The sequence below is a fragment of the Aethalodelphis obliquidens genome, unplaced genomic scaffold, assembly GCF_003676395.1.
Source record: "Aethalodelphis obliquidens isolate GAN/ISIS:26980383/991018 unplaced genomic scaffold, ASM367639v1 scaffold44, whole genome shotgun sequence".
NCBI classification, from domain to species: domain Eukaryota; kingdom Metazoa; phylum Chordata; class Mammalia; order Artiodactyla; family Delphinidae; genus Aethalodelphis; species Aethalodelphis obliquidens.
The window spans coordinates 14,301,905-14,324,021 of record NW_020837988.1 but is presented as its reverse complement, the minus strand read 5'-3'; the positions used below and the strand labels follow the sequence as shown (position 1 = coordinate 14,324,021).

The following is a 22,117-nucleotide window of genomic DNA, read 5'->3' as shown; positions in this document are numbered from 1 at the left end:
AGCAGGGGCTGCTCTTCATTGCAGTGTGCTGGCTTCTCTTGTTGCAGAGCACGGGCTGCAGGTGCGCAGGTTTCAGTAGTTGTGGCATGCAGGCTCAGCAGTTGTGGCTCACTGGCTCTAGAGCACAGGCTCAGTAGTTGTGGCGTACAGGTTTAGTTGCTCCGTGGCATGTGGGATCTTCCTGGACCAGGGCTTGACCTCGTGTCCCCTGCATTGGCAGGCAGATTCTCAGCCACTCCAAACTCCGGAACTCCACACTCCGGAGGCCCTCCTTTCCACATGCTGCCTCTCCCCTTCCCTCATTCATTTATTTTTATTTATTTATTTATTTATTTTATTTTTTGGCTGTGTTGGGTCTTCATTGCTGCACACAGGCTCTTCTCTACTTGTGGTGAGCAGAGGCTACTCTGTTGTGGTTTGCGGGCTTCTCATTGTGGTGGCTTCTCTTGTCCCCCAGCACAGGTTCTAGGTGCACGGGCTTCAGTAGTTGCAGCACGTGGGCTCAGTAGCTGTGGCGCAGGGGCTTGGTTGCTCCACACCGTGTGGGATCTTCCTGGATTAGGGATCAAACCCATGTCCCCTGCATTGGCAGGCGGATTCTTAACCACTGCACCACCAGGGAAGTCCCTAGGCAGTAAATTCTTGTTGCTTTTCTATTTTATGTATACTAAGTTTGTATCTGTTAATTCCATACTCCTAATTTGTCTCTCTCCCCTTTGATAACCATAAATTTATCTTCTGTGTCTTTGAGTCTGTTTCTGTATATACATTCATTTGTATTATTTTTTTAGAGTCCACATATAAGTGATATCATATAGTCTTTGTCTTTCTCTGACTTATTTCACTAAGCATAATATTCTTTAGGTCCATCCACACTGCCACAAATGGCAATATTTCATTCTTTTTATGGCTGAGTAATATTCCACTGTGTGTATGTATGTATGTATGTATGTGTGTGTGTATATATATATATATATATATATATATATATATACACACACACCACAGCTTCCTAAACCATTTGTCTGTTGATGGGCACTTGGGTTGTTTCCATGTCTTGGCTATTGTAAATTGTGCTGCTATGAACAATGGGGTGCATGTATCTTTAAATAAGTTTTTTAAAGGCAAATATTGTCGCATTGGGATAAACACTATCATCCAACCATATGCCTCATACAAAGGACACAGTAAGAATAAAATAACATGGAAAGGTTAGAAATAAACGGATGGGCAAACTTATATTAGAAAAACAAACAAAAAAAGACAACTAATAATGCTAATGTGAGATAAATTAGAACTCAAGGCAAAAGACATAAATAACCTAGTTATTTTATACAGATATGTGTAATCCACAATGGAAATATTATCAGCCACAAACCATAATGAGAATAAATAGCATAGCCTCAAAATGTACAAACAAATAACAATAGAAATAATCATGGAAAATGACGGAAGCATATTTTTTATTTTAATTTTTTGTTTAAAATTTTTATACAATAAAATTAAATCTTTTGGGTGAACAGTTCTGAGTTTTGACAAATGCATAAAGTCCTGTAACCACCAACACAATCAAGATACAGAAAAAATCTATCACCCTCAAAAATGCCTTTGTGCTGCCTTTGTAGCCAAATGCTCCACACATCCCCAATCTCTTGGGAGTTCTTTGATCTGTTCTCCATCCTTATAGTTTTGTCTTTTCTATAATGTCATATAAATGGAATTATAGCATCTTTTGAGTCTGGCTCCTTTCCCACCGCATAACACCTCTGAGATTCTTCCATGTGTGACATGTGTTGATAGTTCATTCTATCTTTGGCGATATTTTATGGCCAAGTAGCATCTGGTTGTAAGGATGTACCTCAGTTGCTTACCACTTACCTACTGAAGTGCTTTTGAGTGACTGCAGTTTTAGGGGATTATGAAAATGGTTGTACTATTTTGCATTCCCACACAGTAATGAAGAAAAGTTCTTGCTGCTTTGCATCCTTGCCTGCATTTGGTATTTGAAGCATGATCTTAACACTTCACTATTAATCAATGAGAATACATACACTCCCAATCAAGTATAAAATACAGAGAGAGATTTGGACAACATAATTACAGCTAAGATTGAATTAATAATTTTTAAAAATTAATTAATTTATTTATTTATTTTTGGCTGCATTGGGTCTTTGTTGCTGTGCGTGGGCTTTCTTTTTTCTAGTTGCGGCGAGCGGGGGCTACTCCTCCTTGCGGTGCGCAGGCCTCTCATTGCGGTGGCTTCTCTTGTTGCGGAGCACAGGCTCTAGGCACGCGGGCTTCATTAGTTGTGGCACGCGGGCTCAGTAGTTGTGGCTCACGGATTCTAGAGCGCAGGCTCAGTAGTTGTGGCGCACGGGCTTAGTTGCTCTGCGGCATGTGGGATCTTCCTGGACTAGGGCTCGAACCCGTGTCCCCTGCATTGGCAGGCAGATTCTTAACCACTGCGCCACCAGGGAAGCCCCAAATTAATCAATATTTCATGTCATTATCTGTACATGATAGTGAAAACATCTCTACTTCAAGAACCTCTGGAACATTTATAAAAGGATATCATATTCTAGGCTACAAAGAAAACTTTATTTCCCAATGTAGAAACCGTATGACAGTGTAATAAATGTTGACTTAAAAACAAATGTTTGGGACTTCCCTGGTGGTCCAGTGGTTAAGAATCCACCTTCTAATGCAGGGGTGACGGGATCGATCCCTGGTCGGGGAAGTAAGATCCCACATGCCGTGGGGCAACTGAACCCGGGTGCGCCACGACTACAGAGAAGCCCTCGTGCTGCAACGAAGACCCAACGCAGCCAAATAAATAAATAAATATTTTAAGAAAATGTTTCAGCAGCAATAGAAATAATCATTGTAGGTACTTCACTGGTGGTCCACTGGTTAAGACTCTGTGCTCCCAATGCAGGGGGTCCGGGTTCAATCCCTGGCCAGGGAACTAGATCCCACGTGCCACAGCTAAAAGAGCCGGCACGCTACAACTGAAAGACCCCATGTGCTGCAACCAAGACCCGGTGCAGCCAAATAAATAAATAAATATTTTGTAAAAAATCGTAAAGAAAAAAGATGTTGTCTGCCACTCCAGTTCCACAAGGAAATCAAGCCATTAGTCACTAAAGTCACCCACTGAGAGTGGGCCTCTGGGGATTTCAGGATGGAGAAAAACAGCAAGCATTCTGTGCTTTGGATACTGCCCCTAGATAGTTAAGATACATATCTAAGGAAAATTTTCCACATCTCCTAGATTCTTGGACTAGATGTTTTTTCCCCAGCAAAAAATATTCATATATAGCCTGGCTCCTCCCTTACCTCTTAGGAACACTTTCTCATAGCTCTCCTATTGTCTCCTGGGCTACAGTCCTCAGTAAGACACTGAATAAACTCAACTCACAGCTCTTACATTGTGTGTTTTGGTTTTTCTTAAAGTCAACATCACATAGACGTTACAAAGCACTTGCCAAAATAACTACTGTCTGGGATCAAAGAGGAATTTTAAAATTTAACTAAAGACTATGTAGCAAATAATGAAACTAAGAGTCCTATTCAACTACAAACTCAGGCTGAAATGCTTTCATTATTACAAAAAACCAATAAACTTTCCTTATTAAGTTAGGAGGAAAAAAGGGAAAGAATTCCCAAGGAAAACATATAAAGGAAGTAAAGATAACCAGATATTGTGCCCGTGTGTCTTCTGTTCCCTCTTCCAGTAAATCAAACCCAGAGGGCAGGGACATATTATTGACCACTTGTGAATATGCCTGGCTCACAGTATGAGCTCAATACTTAGAAGTACTTTCAGCTTTCCCAATGTTAGATCTTCTCTCCTTTGGGCTTCCAGTGTAGGCTGTTTATAGCTCCATCTTAGCATTTATTAAAGTATTGCAATCCATAAGTCTTCCACATCACACCAGTCCTTTAAAAACATATTTGTTTACCACTCAGAATGTGCCAGGTGACTGACATTGACTTATTTAAGCCTCGTACAACACTTTTTTTTTCTCCTATTTTTCAGAAATTGAGGCTCAGAAAAGCTAAGTGATCAAGGCCACAGGGCTAATTCATCACAAAGTCAGGATTTGGTTGCACATCAGTCTACTTTCAAACACAACGTCTTTCTACCGGAACAGGTTACTTTAAATTCAGGGACAAGACTAGTTTGTCACCTCAGCTCCTAGCCTAGCTCCTGGCACAGAATATTAAACAGGTTAGGCATTACTTGCGCCCTGCCGTTTGTAAGGTTTCGTTTTGTGTAGTACGGAGAAACGCACACTACTCACAGGCCGACGACCTACGCCGCGCAAAAAATCAGAAGAATTTAGGACACCGCGTGACTCTTAGACTTTCCTTGATGCCCAGCTTTACGGCTGGCGTGTAACCGCTCTATACTCTGGAGGACTCAGTGAGCAGGGCCAATCATTAGGCCACTTTATAGGCACGTGGCTGGAAGTTTGACTTGCTATTGGTTAATGGCGGTAAAGCCCGCCCAACCACCTCCGGTCTGCTTCTTTAAGTAGAAGCCCGGTTAGTTCCCCTTCCTTTCAGCGACTGTGAAGTGGTGAAGGTGAGGTGGCGTGTGTTCTGGGCTGGGGCAGGTCTGTCCCCTCTTTCGGGGCCTGGAAACCGGGTGGAGGGTGGGCGGCTGGCGGTGATGACATGCGAATTAAAGCACGTGTTAGACTGCTGACGCGGGTGATGCGAACTGGAGTCTGAGCCGGGCCGCTGAGGCGTGGGGGTGGGAAACGGGTTTGCGGGTATACCACCTTCTCACCCACCGCTCTCGTTCTTGCAGGTCCCGGCTAGGAGAAGGACGTCGCATCTCATTGTCCTCCCAGCTTTTCGACCTTCCCCCGAAGCCCCTCAATAAAATGGATTGATCTCAGCGACGGTGTCCATTTTGTTTGTCGCGATGCGCTGCCTTTGAGCCCCCGCCGCGCCTGCGCGTGGCGCCGGGGGTCAGGCTGCAGCGCCAGAGCAGCACGCGCTTGCGCATAACTGGGGCCGTCCTGCCCCCGCGGCGGCGGCCCTTTTAACCGCGAGCTACACTGCGGCACTGGGCTGCCGGGGTGGGGGGCTGGGGAAGGCGTCGGGGGTCCTGCAGTCTTTGCTTATTCCTGTGCCTGTCCTGTGAGTCCGAGTGTTCTCTCCGTGGAAATCAGTGAGACGGGCAGGTTCATTTAACCGCGGCGGGGAGGGCGTCTGCAGGGAGGGGAGATGAGAATCCGGCTGTGGCCTTAAACAGCTTGAGTGAAGGCTGTAGTGCACTTGACACGAACTGGTTCCCGGTCCTGAGCTGCATAGGCTGAACTCGTCTGGCTGAGGTGTGTTCGCGGACCACTTAAGAAAAACCGCCGTTTAGGGTCAACTGCTTATGCCCCAGATAGCTTGAACAGCTCACAATGACGGTTTTGTGCGTTGCGGGGCACAACATAGGCACCTGAATAAATGCACAATCACTCCTTCGTAATCCACATTCTAGGTGATAACGATCCCTCCTGGATTTAGGTGAAACGTGCATCATTTCTGAGTACAAGGCAGCACGTGTTGAAGGGCAGGTATGCACAAGTGCCATGTCTAGCCCCTTTGGTACTAAATGGAGGGGGTCCCAAGTTAGCAGGGTTAGTAGGCAGTTGGTGTAAACTCTAGCTCAGAAGCAGGGGATTTTTTTGTTTTTTTTTTTTTGCGGTACACGGGCCTCTCACTGTTGTGGCCTTTCCCGTCGCGGAGCGCAGGTTCAGCGGCCATGGCTCACGGGCCTAACCGCTCCGCGGCGTGTGGGATCCTCCCGGACCGGGGCACGAACCCGTGTCCCCTGCATCGGCAGGCGGACTCTCAACCACTGCGCCATCAGGGAAGCCCCAGAAGCAGGACTTTAAAAAATACGAATCGAGGATAATTAGCGCCTTCCTTGTATCAGGGTGTGGTCTACTTTGGATCCTCCAACAGGACGGGTCCAGTGACGGCCCAAGAAACAAGCTGCTACTGGCAGCTGAGGGCCCAGGTTTATGCTGTACCACAGTTTATTCTGTTCTTATTATCTAAGCAGGATCAAGAAGAAATGACTTAGATGCTTATCTAGTATTTGACATGAGACATTTATTTTGTGAAACAATGCAAGCGATTGTAAATCCCCACATACTATTTGATTAAGTGCAATAGGGTACAGTCATGTGTAATCTCTACACAATAGTGCATCTAGTCCTTTGCCTTTAATTATTGCACAAAAATTATAAGACCAGCGAACAAGACATGCGCACTGACAGGCAAATTGGCCTACACAATGAGAAATCAGAACAGTACACTGACTGGAATGGTCCGATAATTTAAGTCAAATGTTTTAATGGTACAGTTAAAGTAATCAAATAAGGGTTCAAATATGTTTTTTTCAATATATTAATTTCTTTAAAGTCCCGTTCAGGCAAGGTGCTGTTGCTGTTTAAAAAGCCACTATTAGCTTTGTCCACAGATGTAAGTTGTCAAAAGTTAACCCAAGGTAAGTTTGATGTTGAATGCAGCTTTAAACAATTAAAAAATTGTATTGAGTGTACTTCTCAAAGCAAATTACACAGTTTGAGAGAGCCCCGAAACCTGTAAACTAAATGTTCTGACACAAATGCACAAAATAGAGTTGGCAACGTTAAATGTCACGGTAATTTTGAGATCTGTAGTGTTTGATGCTGAGCAAACATCAGCATCGTCTTGACTCGAGATGATAGAGAGCAGTCTCCGGTTTTGGCCATCAGAAAAGGAAACTGCCCACAAAACATCCCAAACCAATCAGGTTAACAAAGCATTTAAGATGCCTCTTTAAAGCTTCCCAGAGCTCACAGCAAGTGCCAGGTGGAAGGACGGTGGCTCTGGCTTTCTGGCCCCACCCCAGTCCAGTCATTAGGTTTGTTTGATATTTCCACATATGCTCAAGTCTCAGGAAAACATTTGGGATTAGTCAGAAACCAGGTGATTGTACCTCCTTGGTAAAAGGTGTGGGATGGTTTGATCTCATGGCTTTGCCTAATGGTCACATAAATCCCACGGTTCCCGCCCCAGCTGATAGTGTGTTAGAGTGTATGTTCTATGGCTACTTGCTTCCAAAACGCACAACTGATAAGAAGAGTAAGTTGCTATGCATATCTTTTTATCACCAAAGAAATAGTTGACAAAATTCCACTCCCCACCCTCCACATGTGTAACCACACTGACGTTCTCTTGGTGTGGAGGGCTGCGTCACACAAACTGTAAAAGTGAGAAAACATTCCACTGCACTGGCTGCCTGAGAAAAAGCTTTGGAGGCATCGAGGAGGCAAGGAAGCCTTCCAGCTGTGCAGCTTCGCCCTTAATGTGCTCTTTTGCTGCCACAAAAACTGGTAGACTTAGAAAAGCCATGGTGGGGGTCACCTGTAATCTCTGGATCCACCGTGACGATCCTTCCAGTTTTCCTTTGCTGAGTCAAAGCTTTGCAGGAGGCAATCTGGACCCCATTCACTGGACACCTCCCAGTGGGATGGGCACCGGCAGGCAGAGGGCAGAAGCTGTGGCACGAGGAAAGGCCAGTGCTACAGCCCAGATGGCAGCCGAGAACCCCACACCTTGAGCTTCATCTCATAATACTGGGAACACCAGGTCTGCACCCATCACGGTTGATCAGCAGCCTCCACCAGTGGGTCTTTCAGGAGGCTGGAAGTGGAGCGAGGATCCATGGCTGAGTGCATGATAGGGATATAAACGTCGTCCATGTTTGGCATGACAAAAACTTTCTGTAGAAAGAAGGAACAGGCATGTGGAAGAATGCTCTTTTCTCAGAGTTGCCCTAGTGTGTTCTGATAATTTTAGGCTTTAGACTAGTTTTTAAAATACATATGAAACAACTTTTCCTACACATTCCAAACTAATTCCTCTATGATATTGAGAAAGCATTGAGGTATCCCACCAGTGCACGAACACAAGAACCCAGTAAGTTCTGAGGAAGAAGCAGCCTTTGATTTCATGTACATATAATAAAATGACTCATGAATTGATAAATAACATTAAGAGAATTAAGAGCGTAAGCTGCTCATAGTATTTCCAAATTACTATATCCAGAACACATATTCCAACACACATAAGCCAACTTATCCATTTAAATCCTAGCAACAAAAATGTAAGCTAAATTTTTGTTTTATCAAACCAGAACCAGTTAAAGCTACGTATGAAAGAAATCCTACTATAGTGAACACCCAAAGGATAATGAGTGATTGACAGTAATGGTGCTTTGCCTATCTGTTTATAAACTTATTTTATGTAAGTGAATTTTGGCAATGTATTCAACTTCAGCAATGCTTTCTTCCAAAGCAAAAACAAAAACAGGCGGCCATGGGAGAATGCAAGCAGTTACCCTTCAACTTCCCAACTTGCCTCAAAAATACCATGCACCAAAGTTTGCCCCCTAAAAGAGATGACCCTAATATCCCAATACCCCTAAAAGAGATGACCCACCCAAATTCCTAATGCAGGATCTAGGGAGGTAAGAAAAAGGAAAAGAACTGAAGGCATGAGATTGTCTTTCCCCTAATTAGGTTCAAAGTACTTTTCCTTTTGGAGATAAGATTAAGCTTTCCATAGACTGGTTTTTAGTTATATTTAACCTATAGCTTTTAAATAATAAAAAATATATAATTTTAAAGGCAATAACTCAAAATATACTACTGCAAAAATAATACCGGTATTCTTCAAAAGCTGAAATTTACTACAAAGTAAATAGTCTGTTAATCCGTAAAACCTTAATAGACAACTATGCCTCAAAAACCTGATAAAAATTTGATAGAAACAGCTCATTCCAGGGCCTCAGCTACACTGCTATTTCCCTTGGTGGCAGAATGCAGAAGACAGGCTTAGAGAATGAGCTCTGGCTTAGTTAACTCCAGAAGATCTCTAGACTACCCTAGAAGATCCACAGGGGAGGGACAGGCCTGATTCATCTTTGGACTTCCAGGGTAGGTGGTAGCTACACGCGGAATGTTTGTTGCAACAAACAAACAATTCATTTGTTGAAAACAAACCAAGCAAGATGGGTACCACACAAGGGCAGGAACCACCACAGCCCGCGTGCTACTAGCTGGCCAATTCCAGGCCCCACCCGGGGAAAAGTCCAAAGATAGCCCCAGCAGATGGACGGCTCGCCAGGCCTACTGGTACAAGACGGTCATTTTGCTCTTTGACCCCTACCTTTTGAGTTTCCTCTAAAGACTACTTCACAGGCTTCTGTGGATGAGTTTCAGAGTTTTTGAAACTGAACCTGAAACTTTATGCCTATTTGATCATATGTGTACTTTCCTGGGGTCCATAGCTTTCACCAGATTTTCCAAGGAGGATCCTGACCCACATGAAGTTCAGAACCTCTGTTCTACCCAGAGCCTTTAGAGCCTCAGCATGAAACACTAGATGACACTGCAGGTGTACCTGAAACTCTTGCTCCAGTTTCTTCTCTATCCAGTCTGTCACATGAACTAAAGTCACTTCTCTCTCTCCAAGTTTTGGCCGAGCTTTCAGCTCGATATGTGGTGGCTTCCGGAAACCATACCTTTTAAAGACGAGTAATAACCACATTTAGAATCAAAGAAAAGAAGTGGACAGTACCAAGAACAAACATTCCTCATTTACACAAGGCTTTATCACTACTTAAATGTTCTCTTCTTCCGAAAATCCCTTCTAAAAAACACTTCAGTGCAGCAAGTATGAATTGTGAACTCCCTGGGTCCCTGGACCCAGGGCCGTGATGATCTGAGAACAGTTGTGACAAACTAAGAAAGCCAGGAAATGCCACTGGAAAAGTCCATGACCTGGGCATTGTTTCTTGTTTTTGTTTTTCCTAAAATGGAAAGGATCTTCTTTGTTTCGATTTTTATGAAAGTAGGATATGTCTGTTACAAAATCCAAAATATACAAGTGTATAAAGCAGAAAATAAAAGACATTCTCTCTCTGAGTCTCATAACCAAGACAGGACCACTGAGAGAAGTGGGATCAATTTTCCCCACACTCCTAATATGCATACGTAAATAACCTGCTTTATAACCTGTTCTATAACCTGCTTTTTCATTCCACACTCCACACCATAATTATGGCTTCTCGGTGGAGCAGACTGGCACTCAGAATTGTTGGTAAGGTATCCAGTCAAGAGACTGTGTGCTATCAAACTAAAAACTTCAACCCATCATGGACCAATGTTTTAAAGAATCCAGGCACACCTCGGAGATACCGTGGGCTCAGTTCCAGATTACCACAATAAAGCTAATTACTGCAATAAGGTGAGTCACGTGAATTTCTGGTTTCCCAGTGCATATAAAAGTTATATTTACACCATTCTGTAGTCAATTAAGTGTGCAAAACAATGTACATATCTCAATTGAAAAACACTTTATCGCTAAAAAAATGCTAACCATCATCTGACAATGCAGGGTTGCCACTAACCTCCAATTTGTAAAAAACACAATATCGGCAACTACAAGAAAGCAAAGCATAGTAAGATGAGGTCTGCCTGTACAATAAAAATGGCAAATTGCTATGAATGTTTCTAAACACTCTCAATATCTATACGTATCTTTGTGGATTAATAACAAACAGTTCAGCACTCGAGCATGCGCTGCGTGGCACTAGCCTAGAGGTCTCTAATTTTAACTCCCATTGAGCAGTGGCATTTGTAACTCCTAAGTCAAAGCTTGGAAGAGGAAGAAACGTATCAACTCTTACTATTTAAAAAAGATTTGTTATTAGGCTTGGAAAAATGTACAGTAAGTTACTTATTAACTGGTTATTTTTGGATGGTAAGGTTACAGTCTTTTTTTTTTTTCTGTTTTCTTCATGTTCTTCCAGTGAAAACATTACTTTTTAAAAATAAAATCTAAAATGGTATTTTAAAGTTTTTACTGGGAAACACCAATATCATCATTAAATGATCAGTCAATTAAAAAATCCTTTTGTGATCATTCCTACAAGCCCTTCTGAACACTAAGGCTGTGTACCAGCATGCTGGTTTCACTCTATAAAAGAACAGAGCTATCTTTTTCACACGACTGTAGCTTATGGTACAAAGAGGTCTTTTATGCAATCCCTGTATACCCTTATGCACATTTGAATGTCAATTTAAAATTGAGATTTATAGATAGTGATTTTCTTCTGCTGGGCCCATGAAAAATTTATTTCAGTGATTCTCAATCCTAGCTTAGTCCCCCCAACTGCTGAATCCTGGGGGCTGGGCTGGGCATAGCTTTAACAAGTCACCCAGGTGACTGTGATATGCAGGTGGAGTTAAGACCCACTGGTTCAGTCAAATGATAACTCTCTGGGTAGACCTTCTACCACAGTTACCAAGCACATGTGCTCCTGCCTCCTTAACATCCAGATCTGACCTGGGGAAGTCTTCCCTAACCACCCAGGACTCTGCTGGATGTGTGATCCCCATCTGTAAGGTGGGCATAACGATGGCCCTATCTCCGCAGGATGCTGTGAGGACTGGCCAGGTGAAGCAGTTACACCCCAGGCTAGGCAGAGAATAAGAGGTCTACAAATGATAGCTGTTCTCACTGGTGGAAAGGGTTGGCTTGAGAGAGGAGGAAGACCAAGAATAGAAACAGCTCATCCCAATAACAGCTCATTCACCAATAACCTTAACTCTTACCTAACGTGTGAAGATGAGTCTTTATATGTGAATTAACCACTCACAGTAGAAGAATCAGATTTACAACTAATGTTAAGGTTCCATGATAAACGTTTGGAAGTGCTTCTTCCCAGGAGAAGGTACTTTCCATAATGTCAAGGATCAGCAATTTTTATGGGATTTTTATGGTCACGCAAGAAGGGGAATCACTGGCTGACCCCGAGGGGCCCTCTACGCACCATATTCGGTCAGTCGGGGGAGGTGGAATGTTGACCGCCAAGGTTCCTCTACATTCTTGTACTTCTACAGTTAGCAGCAGTGGTGTATTGGAGACTTCTTCAATCTTCTTTTTAATGAACTCTGTCTCCGTTGCTTTTTGGAAATATTTTGACTTGGTAATTTTATCAACAAACCTCATAATCTTACTTGTGCGGTGACCTCCAACATACCTTTAAATGAGGGACACAGACGGGTGTTAGTACAGATTTTGTTCCTTCACAAACAAGTTGGTGGCTCTGTGTTCACCTGACTTTAGACCTGAGTTTCTCAACTGCAGCACCACTGACACAGTGGACTGGGCGATTCTTTGTTGTGGATGTTGCCAGATGTTTAACAGCATCCCTGGCCTCAGCCTACTGGATGTCAATAGCACGTTCCCCCACAGATATGACAATAAAAAATGTCTTTGGACATGGCTAAATGTCCCTGGGGGGGGGGGGACAAAATAACCCCCAGGTGAGAACTACTACTTTATTTATTTTTAAATTTAATTTAATTTATTTATTTTTGGCTGCGCTGCATGGCATGCAGGATCTTAGTTCCCCGACCAGGGATCGAACCTGTGCCCCTGCAGTGGAAGCACGGAGTCTTAACCACTGGACCACCAGGGAAGTCCAGAGAACTACAACTTTAGACAAGGTGCAGACATCAGATAGAGCCTGAGTCTTGACAACGGCGAGTCAGACCAAGTTCTCACAGTGCAAGCAGGGAAGGCATCTCACCTGCTCTCCTTTATAACCTTCAAATACTGAATATAAATCCAGTGTCCTCTGAGCAAAATCTCACCATCTCTACATAGCAAATAAGAAATCAGGCTGCATTAACAGGCCCACAAAACACAGTAAAACATCTGCCTTTCAGATGGTGTCACAGCGACTCTGAGCAGCAACGACTTGTCAAAGGGCTCAGGAGCATCTAAAGAAAAAAGCTGCATCCAGCTGATATGCCAGCAGCCCAGGAAAGCAAGCTTTCCTGTATCAGGTCATATCTACCTAAGACTGCCCTAAGAAGAGAGGATATTTGCTCTTAAAACCCTCCACAGTTCCAGAGGGTCAGGAATAGTATGGGTATGTGTGTAGGCAAAAGCAATTATTCTTAAGAAGGTCAGGTGGGGAGAGTTTAAATAATGCACACAAACTTTAGTCCCAATTCCTCAAACATCTAGATTCTCTTTTCATCTTCTGTAGGATTTCAAAAGTGAATAGGTTGATATTTTCTTACAAATACTTCTGAATCACCTGGTTTCTTTATCATTTTAGTTTCTTCACTCACTTTAAATAATTAAAAGATCCTTACAGAGGGCAGCCTAAGCACTTTGATCATTCAGCAGTCCAAGTAACAGGCAAAGGGAGCCACCAAAATGTAGTTCATGATCCAAAAGATCAGCTAAGTGACCCACGTTTTCAAAATTCACCGAAGAAATCACCTGAATGTTTCAACATTGTAGGAGCTAAAAGCTCAACAGCAGCAAGTGTGACCCGCCAGAAGGGAAGTAATGCTCCCTATCCACACCAGGGGGAGCTGTTGTGTAATCTGTGCTCCTTGTGATAAACACGCCCTTCAATTCTCTGTTATTTATTCCAACGGCCCAAGAAAACCATTTTGGTCTGGACCCTCTTAATTAGGGAAAGCTATTCAGGTCTTTTGCTTTGGGGCATGAAATTTTATCCCACTGGCTTTTAGTTATTAATGCAAAAATCATTCACTCGAAGTGAAGGAGGAAGGAAGATCAGAGAGGAAAAGACAATAAAAGCTCACTCCCAACTTGCAGCCCCGACCCCTGAAGACCCCAGAAGCTGGATCCACTCACCCTTCAGCCCCTGGGAGAAGCGGTTTGTCTCCTGCGCCAGGCTCTGGTGCGTCGTCTTCGTCAGAGGAGCCAGCACTGGAGGACTCCTCGTCGCTGTCGGCCAGACAGAAGGCCCTGGGCCTGCAACTGATCGGGGCAGAGTCACCACGGCAGCTGGCCCAGCGCCAGGCTCCACCGCCACCACTGCTACCGCGTCATCACTCTCCCCCACTCAGCCCAGACAGAAGAGGCCCAATCCAAGAGTCCTCGGATTGGCCTGGTCCTCCCGGAGACCCTTCAGTGCCAAGTCCCCGGCAGGACCGCAGAGGACTTGGGCCTGAAGGGCTGGATTCTGTGCATGCGTCAGAAAGACAGGTGATGCGAGTGTGATGCAGTCCACACAAAATGCAGTGATCTCGTCAACAGTGCAGCGTAGCCAATGGGAGGGTGAGTGGAAAGAGCGATGGTTGCACGGGGGAGGGGACAGCTCATGTTGGCGCCATGACCACCTCACAGATGACGGGGATGTTCAGGCAAGTCCCCTGACTCTGGCTGAGTTCAACAACTATGCTTTTTGGCTTAGTTTCCTCCTGTTAGTTTTGGCTCAAGACTCCTTCCTAGTGAAATTACGTATCCTAGCCCACACCTGCCCCAGCTCCTGAAGGTCACAGAAAAAGCCAACAACCAACAAATCTCAAGGGACTCTAGGAAGCAACTGACATGAGAACCCAGGAACTTTTCAAGAAAAGTACTAGTTTAAAACCGATTTTTAGGGCTTCCCTGGTGACGCAGTGGTTAAGAATCTGCCTGCCAATGCAGGGGACACAGGTTTGAGCCCTGGTCCGGGAAGATCCCACATGCCGCAGAGCAGCTAAGCCCATACGCCACAACTACTGAGCCTGCGCTCTAGAGCCCGCAAGCCACAACTACTGAAGCCCGCGCGCCTAGAGCCTATGCTCCGCAACAAGAGAAGCCACCGCAATGAGAAGCCCGCGCCCCGCAAAGAAGAGTAGCCCCTGCTCGCCACAACTAGGGAAAGCCCATGCACAGCAACAAAGACCCACTGTAGCCAAAAATCAATAAATTTATATTTAAAAAACCACGTTTTTAAAATGAAGTAATAAAAAACTTCACCAAAGAGCAATGTCCCTCGTTAATCTTTCCAGGGTAGAGCCTCAGTTTCCACTGGATCACTGGCAGCAGCCAGTGATCAAGGCTCCCCTGTGAGGGCCCTGGGGGTTCCTGGCCAAGCTTGGGCCCCAAAGAAGGCAGCTCCCTCCCTGGATGGTGGCTTTGCTTCAGAGAGGCAGAAAGCAGGGCCCATCTCTGAGGCTCAGAGACTTAATGGGGACAGAATGAACACAATTAAGCTACCAAATGGTCACTAGGCAGAGCGTGGGCCTCGTATTTTTTTTTTTTTTTTTTTTGGTTGCATTGGGTCTCAGTTGCAGCTCACAGCCTTCTTAGTTGTGGCACGTGGGGGCCTTGTATTTTTGATAAGGAGAAAAATCACCAGGACAGGGGAAGGCAGCGCAGCTTAGGTCCCATCTTCCTGCGGGCGTAACCCTTTGGGGTTTTCCTTGGGCCACCAGAAGCCCACGGGGGCAGTCATCTCCTGGCCAACAAGGGCCAAGGGCACCCAAGGGCGGAGCACACCCGCCAGTGTGGACTTGAAGGCCCAGCAGAGGCCCCAGCACTGGGAAGAGGGCACTGAAATCTCCGCCCTGAAACAGGAGCCTGGCTGTAAGAGGACCGAGCACAAATGTCCTTCCTGGCAGGACACCCGGATCCTCCTTGATCCTGGCCCTGAAACATTAGAGCCAGCGCTCTAGCCAACAGGCTTGAGCACAGCGTTAAAGGGAAACTCCCTCTGCAGACACAAAGGCCTCTTGTCCCTGGCCACGGGGACAGCACCCGACTCCTCCTCCTTCCGTCAGAAGCCAGGCTAGTCCAGGAAATGCTCACGTGTGTGTGCTGGTCACAAAACCATCTCAGCGCTTTCCAGGGTTAGGCAGCCCTCATAGAGCTCTGCTTTTGTATAAAAGGTAAAATATGATTCCCAAGAAAGCCTGCACTGGGTCTTGGGACGAAGACAGTCAGGGAGCTAAGTCCCCAAAGATAACACGACCATCTCAGAAACCTATCTTACTTCTCCATCAGTAAAACGACTGCGCCCCCTGGCTCAGACCTCGTGCTGCCAGGTAAGGAAGGTACAGAGCACAAAAGGCTGCCTCAGCATCCTGGACCACAGTGAGACCCGCAGAACCACTGTCCCCTTCTGTCCCCACTGGTATTTGTCATCTGGCAGCCTCCAGACCTGGGGCAGAAGATGCCAAAGGCTGAGCACTGCAGTGAGCTCTCGGGTTCCTGAATTAATCCTCCACAGGACAGAGAACAGGACAAATTTTGTGGCTTGAAGTTAATCATTTAGACAATGCTCTGTCAGTTAAAACAGATCAGATGACATGAAATTCTGACTGTGACCAAATGGTACCTCTCCTCTCGGCATAGGGGGCTGTACTATGCAGCACCCAATACTTACTAATTAAAAGTGTAATTAAATATTTGGCAGATATTCAAGTTTTATCACCGAACATGCATTTTGAGATCTCAACCTTATGATGAATTTCAGAGAAAGACACCCTACACATTCTTATATAAGATGTGCTAGAACACGATAAGCCTACTTTTTTAAACACACCTTAGAATTTGAGATAAGTGTAATATCCTTTCAAGAGTCACCTTAAAGGGCTTATTCCAGTTTTGCTGCCTCTGCTAAAAATCTTTTTGGAAATGCGCTTGCAGTCGGACACATAAGAAAAAGTTCGTTATTTTATCACTGATACTCTCTGTCTTGAACAAAACATTTAATTTCTTAGTCTCATAATCACCATCACCTCTGAACGACGTCTGGCAATTTCTCAAAGATCCAATCCATCTAGAAAGTAGGAAGATTTGCTGTCACTCAGAATACTTAAAGGAATGTCACAGACTCCGGAGGCAACTCTAAAAAGCAGCTCCAAAAAATGCTTTAAGTGAAGGGTGCATAATTAGATTAAACAGCCCAGTGAGGACTGCTTGGAGGGGAACCACGCTCACGAAAGTGCATTCGTTTCCTTTAACAGAAGTCGGGCCCATGTATCTGCCACACACACGTGCACGTACACCCCCAGAGCTAGACTGAGTCACGGCGTGGGTGACAAGCACTGGGCTCCCAGAATATCAGGGCCTCGGGGCAGGGTGGTGGACCCGGGTACACCGGGGACTAGCGGCCCAATACAGGGGTCGGGGTGGGGGCCCCATGCAGGGACTTGCACGCCAGCCCAGGCTGCCGTGGTAGAGCACGGACGGGCCAAGGGCCTTCCAGGAAACGCCTGCCCCGATGTGCATTTAAAGAGCAGCCAACGAGCAGCACATTCCCCTTCCTGACTCGCTTAGGTCCCCTTCAGGCCAATTCCTAAAGTTCAGACTGCCCAGCTCACCACCTGAATTCCATTTTGAGTGTCTATCGCCCCAAAGTCACTGTAACTACAATGTGTAACAAGAAGACTATTCGGGAAATACAAAGACTCAAGGAAAAATGTCTGCAAATAAAAAGGGTACCCACATTTCAAAGGGAAAGGCCTTCAATAGAGTGAAGCGACACAGACTTCAGTTTCTTACCACCAGCCTCAGGGTCCTTATAAACTTTCTACAGTAAGCAGGACTTCCCACAGGCTGAGCAGCACCGCCTCAGGTACTCCCCACGGCACAGTCATTTGCACACTTGAAGGGGGACAGACAAAAGCAGCGAGACAAAGCAGAGGCCCTGCCAGAGCAGGACGGCAGGGGACAAGCCCTTGCCCAGAAGTGAGGCCCTGGACAGGCGGCCACGGGCTAAAGGGAGGGCCTGGAGGAAAGGGCTGCCGCGGACCCACCACTCACACATGCTGCTCTAGGAGAGGCTTCCTCAAGGAAACCAAAGATCACACGCTCAGTAACAGCCACAGGTGCAGGGGCTCTGCCTCTCCTCTGGCATCCAGCCTCAGGGCGATTCCATAGCTCCTGACTGAGGAGGAGAAGTGATGCTAGAATCACTTCTGGGATCAGGCTCTTAGCTATGGATGGGCTTTTGAGAGGCTCTCAAAGCTCCCAGAAATTGTGAGCCAAATGGTGCATGTGTAGGCATTCTCTGGGGGAAGGATCCAGAGCTCTCAGATTCCCAAGGGGGTCCTTTATGCAAAAAAGGGTTAAGGGTTCATTTATCCAGGCGTTTTCCTCCCAAGTGCTTTGAGATTGTATTTTTCCTTGCTTTTAAAATTAAATGACAGCCAATTACACATCAACATAAAATTTAACACCCTCACAGGAAGAAGCAAAACATTTTATACCAGACTCTACTGGAAAAAAATGGTGCTTTAGATATATATTATAAATTAAATATAATACCATTATAATCCTAACGCAGAGGACTTTTTTCATGCAGTCTAGAGAAGCACTGCTTGCTCAGAAACGTGTCTGTCCTCCAATCAGCTGAGTTTATGAAGTTGAAATTGTGCCAAGAGAGCTGCACGAATAACAGTGAACATGGAATGCCTCAGCGGCAAGGATCTCAGGGACCTGGCTGTGGTGGGGCCCTACCTGCTCCCAAGACCCCTCTTTCCAATGGAGTCCCAGCAGCCCTGGGCCAGCACAGGGCTGTTTCCAGAAAGGGCTCCCTGCACAGATGCTCCTGACCGAAGTCCGCTCTGTCCTGCTCCCGGTTAGTCAGGGCTCACTTTCAAGACTGCTTCTGCCTAAGGTGCTTGGTTTTACTGGCAGCTGGTCCTGCAACTTTGCTGTCCCAAGGCTGGCCTGATGGCGCTCAGCTGGGCATGGCGTCGGGGTCGGGGCAGCTGGGGACAGAAGCTGAGTCTGACTAGAGGGCTAGATCAGGACCCCGGAAATACGAATCAAGGAAGTCTGTACGACTCTCCCCCCAGGAAAGCCTCTTAAATGCTCCTGATCTCAATCCACTCAGGTCTACAAACGGTGCCTTTATGTTGGGGAACATGATGAAAGGACAAGCTTCCTCGCGGTGTCACATGGGGCCGAATGAGGCTCAGCACTGACGGGGTATGAAATGCTACATGGAGGGCTGATCAATACCACTCACCGGAAAACACAATCCACAGATTGCCGAATCCAAACACATTTTAACAAAACAGTAGAAAAGTGAAAGGAAAATAGCACAGATACAGGTTAGACTGCATACAGCAAGTGAAATTCTCCAAAATTTAAAATATGAACATTTTCATTAAGTCACCTGGACAACTCGGAATCACCTTAGTGAAAGAACGTTCTCAAATGTATGATCCAACTCCCCCATCTACTGTGCTTTCACCACAAGTATGAATACAAGCATCAGGTCAGCATCATAATAAAGCAAACATCTAAGAGCCTGTGTCTTATATTTATATTTAGATGCTGAGAAGGTGGCTCCTTGTGGCATTTTCCGATCACTGTACTGCTAATTCCATGCAAAGGGGCTGAAGATGTGAGAAGCAGACTCCAATCAGCATTTTTAGTTTGGTAAAAACAATAATATAATTTAAATGTGTAGTCTGAAGCAGTCATTTTTAAGGTGTGTGGGAATGTGACAGTTCCAGCTTATCCATTCTAGGCATCTAAGAAAAAGAATCAGCTTCATTAACTGTCTCACAAATTGGAAATATTTACTAAATTAGACAAACTCGGCAACAGATGCAGTATCTTCTACAAAGAGAGGAGTTTACTAAGAAAATAGATATTGTATTATTTAGAGGAAAGGTGTCTCCAAACACTTTAGGAGCACCCTCTTGGCTACAAGATCAATCATCTAATTATAAATAACTCTGACGCTGTGATTACAGCAGGCAGCCCCCTGAAGCACCTCAGCCTGGCCCACACAGTGCTGTGCGTGGCTGCAAAGCTGAAGGAGGAACCTGCTGGATGATGCTTCTCTTCACAAAGCATCTTATTGTGCAGCCTGCCCGGCTGGTCTGAGTCAGGGATGCTTTCCAGGTAATCGACACTGTATGCTCCACTGGCAGCACCAAGGCCTACGGCACTGAGCAGAGGCGGGGACTCACAGTCTGCAGGGGGTGAAACCAGGAAACTATTCCCTGAAATCCTCCGGGGCCAGGAAGCACTTACATGAAGCTCGCGCTCAACATTGGGGCTACACACATTAAAGCTGCTTCTCAAGGGCTCGAGGAAGGAGGTGGTTCCCCAGGGTTGGGTTAGTAAATTCATATAGCCCCTTACCCTTCTTTGCCAATTTCTCCAACCTTCAGGGCTTCAACAAGAGGCTCTTTACCTAGTTTGGTCAAATTCATTTTGGTCTCAAGAGTCATCAGAAAGGACCCGTTGTAGGACATTTCCAAATCGATCCAGAGTCCTGGAGAAATGGTGAAAAAACAGAAGGTTTTTTCCCCCCCACTGGAAAAACATGACTATAAGTGACAGATTAAAATTTATATTTTAAAGTATCTAAGTAGGTATCACATTGAAAGTCTATATATATTGCCTGTACTACCAATGCATGCAAGAAGAGACTGTGAAAAGAAAAGTTTCTGGAAACAGTTCAAGCATCTGGCAAATTGCCAGTATTTCAACATCCGTTAAAATGGTCACAGTGAGCTCAGGGTCCTGTCCTCTGGGTTCTTCTCACTTTGGGTAAGAAACACACTCCCAGCAGGAGGACATGGCTTGTGCCAGGGCAAAGCCAGGACGAGGTCTGCGTTGTCCCAGCTGGTTAGAGGCAGAAGAGAGGTGCAGAGACTTCACAGCAAGCTGGGCTCTTTAAAGACACAAGTGAGAACCACTGTCTTTCTTAAAATTATCTATTGTTTGGCGGTGGGGGAGGGGAGGGGCACAGAAAATGGTTCAGGTTTAGCTTGGTATGATAAGGATGGTGACAAAACCTTTTAGAACCCTCTTCTTTCTGGAAATTGCGTAGGAATGGAATCAAAAGAATTCGTGTTCAAGCCCCAGGATTATCTAGATAAAGTTGGGTAACCACTTGTACCTTAGTTGAAAAACCTGTTCCTTAATGACGTAGATGTAGAGAATGGACTTGAGGACACGGGGAGGGGGAAGGGTAAGCTGGGGCGAAGTGAGAGAGTGGCATGGACATATACACATGACCAAATGTAAAACAGATAGCTAGTGGGAAGCAGCCGCATAGCACAGGGAGATCAGCTCGGTGTTTTGTGACCCCCTAGAGGGGTGGGATAGGGAGGGAGGGAGGGAGATGCAAGAGGGAGGAGATATGGGGATATATGTATATGTATAGCTGATTCACTTTGTTATAAAGCAGAAACTAACACACCATTGTAAAGCAATTATACTCCAATAAAGATGTTAAAAAAGAAAACAAAAAACCACCTGTTCCTTAGAAAAGACACTCATGTCAATGAGAGCATAGAGTATATCTTAGAGGATTTTGGCTTTGTGGAATTTCACTGGGAAGGTCCACCAAGCAGAAGTGGCCACTGACCAGAAGTCTAAAATGCAAATAGGGGTCAGTCATCTCACAACCTTTTCTACCCCAGGGTCCTATGATTCAGCAGGTGGGACAGACTATGCTGTGACTTAACCGAGTCCAAGCTCTGTAACACCTCATGGACTTCCCATCAAAACATGGTCCTCACACGCACCCCAGTGTTCATTGCAGCACTATTTACAATAGCCAGGTCGTGGAAGCAACCTAAATGCCCATCAACAGACGAATGGATAAAGAAGATGTGGTACATATATACAATGGAATATTACTCAGCCATAAAAAGAAACGAAATTGGGTCATTTGTTGAGACGTGGATGGATCTAGAGACTGTCATAGAGTGAATAAGTCAGAAAGAGAAAAACGAATATCGTATATTAACACATGTATGTGGAACCTAGAAAAATGGGACAGATGAACCGGTTTGCAGGGCAGAAGTTGAGACACAGATGCAGAGAACAAACGTATGGACACCAAGGGGGGAAAGCGTGGGGGGGCGGGTGTGTGTGTGTGATGAATTGGGAGATTGGGATTGACATGTATAGACTGATGTGTATAAAACTGATGACTAATAAGAACCTGCTATATAAAAAAAAATTAATTAAAAAAACCAGATCTGCTAGCTGGCTTGTGGGTACTAACAGTATATTCAACAAGTGTAACTTTTTTAAAATGCAAAAAGAATAAATCAATAATACAGTGAAAAAAAAAACATGGTCCTTCAAGTGGGTGTTTAAATGTAAATAAAGTTTTATAGATCCTCATAAGACAAATGACAATATCTAAAAGGAAGCAGGAAATTAATCTAAAACCACTGTTCACACACAGCCGCATTTCCAAGCAATTACAGTAAATAACTTATCCCCTGTTTGGCCACCACCTCAGATAATTGCT

General features: G+C 45.1%; 1 protein-coding gene, 1 long non-coding RNA gene and 2 other non-coding genes across 6 annotated transcripts in view; 3 read left to right on the top strand and 1 right to left on the bottom strand.

The window, feature by feature from the left end:
* The first annotated feature begins 4,506 nt into the window (after positions 1-4,506).
* On the top strand, positions 4,507-4,910 carry LOC113606639 (uncharacterized). Its single transcript, XR_003427650.1, has 2 exons — positions 4,507-4,588; positions 4,817-4,910. It is a non-coding gene; the product is annotated as an uncharacterized LOC113606639 (long non-coding RNA).
* LOC113606713 (small nucleolar RNA SNORD104) lies at positions 4,670-4,739 on the top strand. The gene has a single exon (XR_003427675.1). It is a non-coding gene; the product is annotated as a small nucleolar RNA SNORD104 (small nucleolar RNA).
* A 25-nt stretch (positions 4,911-4,935) lies between the features above and the next one.
* Positions 4,936-5,072, top strand: LOC113606720 (small nucleolar RNA SNORA76). The gene has a single exon (XR_003427680.1). It is a non-coding gene; the product is annotated as a small nucleolar RNA SNORA76 (small nucleolar RNA).
* A 1,028-nt stretch (positions 5,073-6,100) lies between these two features.
* TEX2 (testis expressed 2) overlaps positions 6,101-22,117 on the bottom strand; it is a 110,295-nt gene continuing 94,278 nt past the window's right edge. For 2 of the 3 annotated variants that reach the window (XM_027081193.1, XM_027081192.1), the window contains exons 8-12: positions 19,987-20,119; positions 13,744-13,869; positions 11,894-12,103; positions 9,460-9,580; positions 6,101-7,778 (exon numbers count right to left, since the gene is read on the bottom strand). In XM_027081193.1, the coding sequence (XP_026936994.1) occupies positions 7,656-7,778; positions 9,460-9,580; positions 11,894-12,103; positions 13,744-13,869; positions 19,987-20,119 (713 nt within the window). In that variant the 3' untranslated portion in view covers positions 6,101-7,655. Of the gene's footprint in view, positions 7,779-9,459; positions 9,581-11,893; positions 12,104-13,743; positions 13,870-19,986; positions 20,120-22,117 lie in introns of those variants that run through there. The other variant, XM_027081194.1, reaches the window with a different exon arrangement.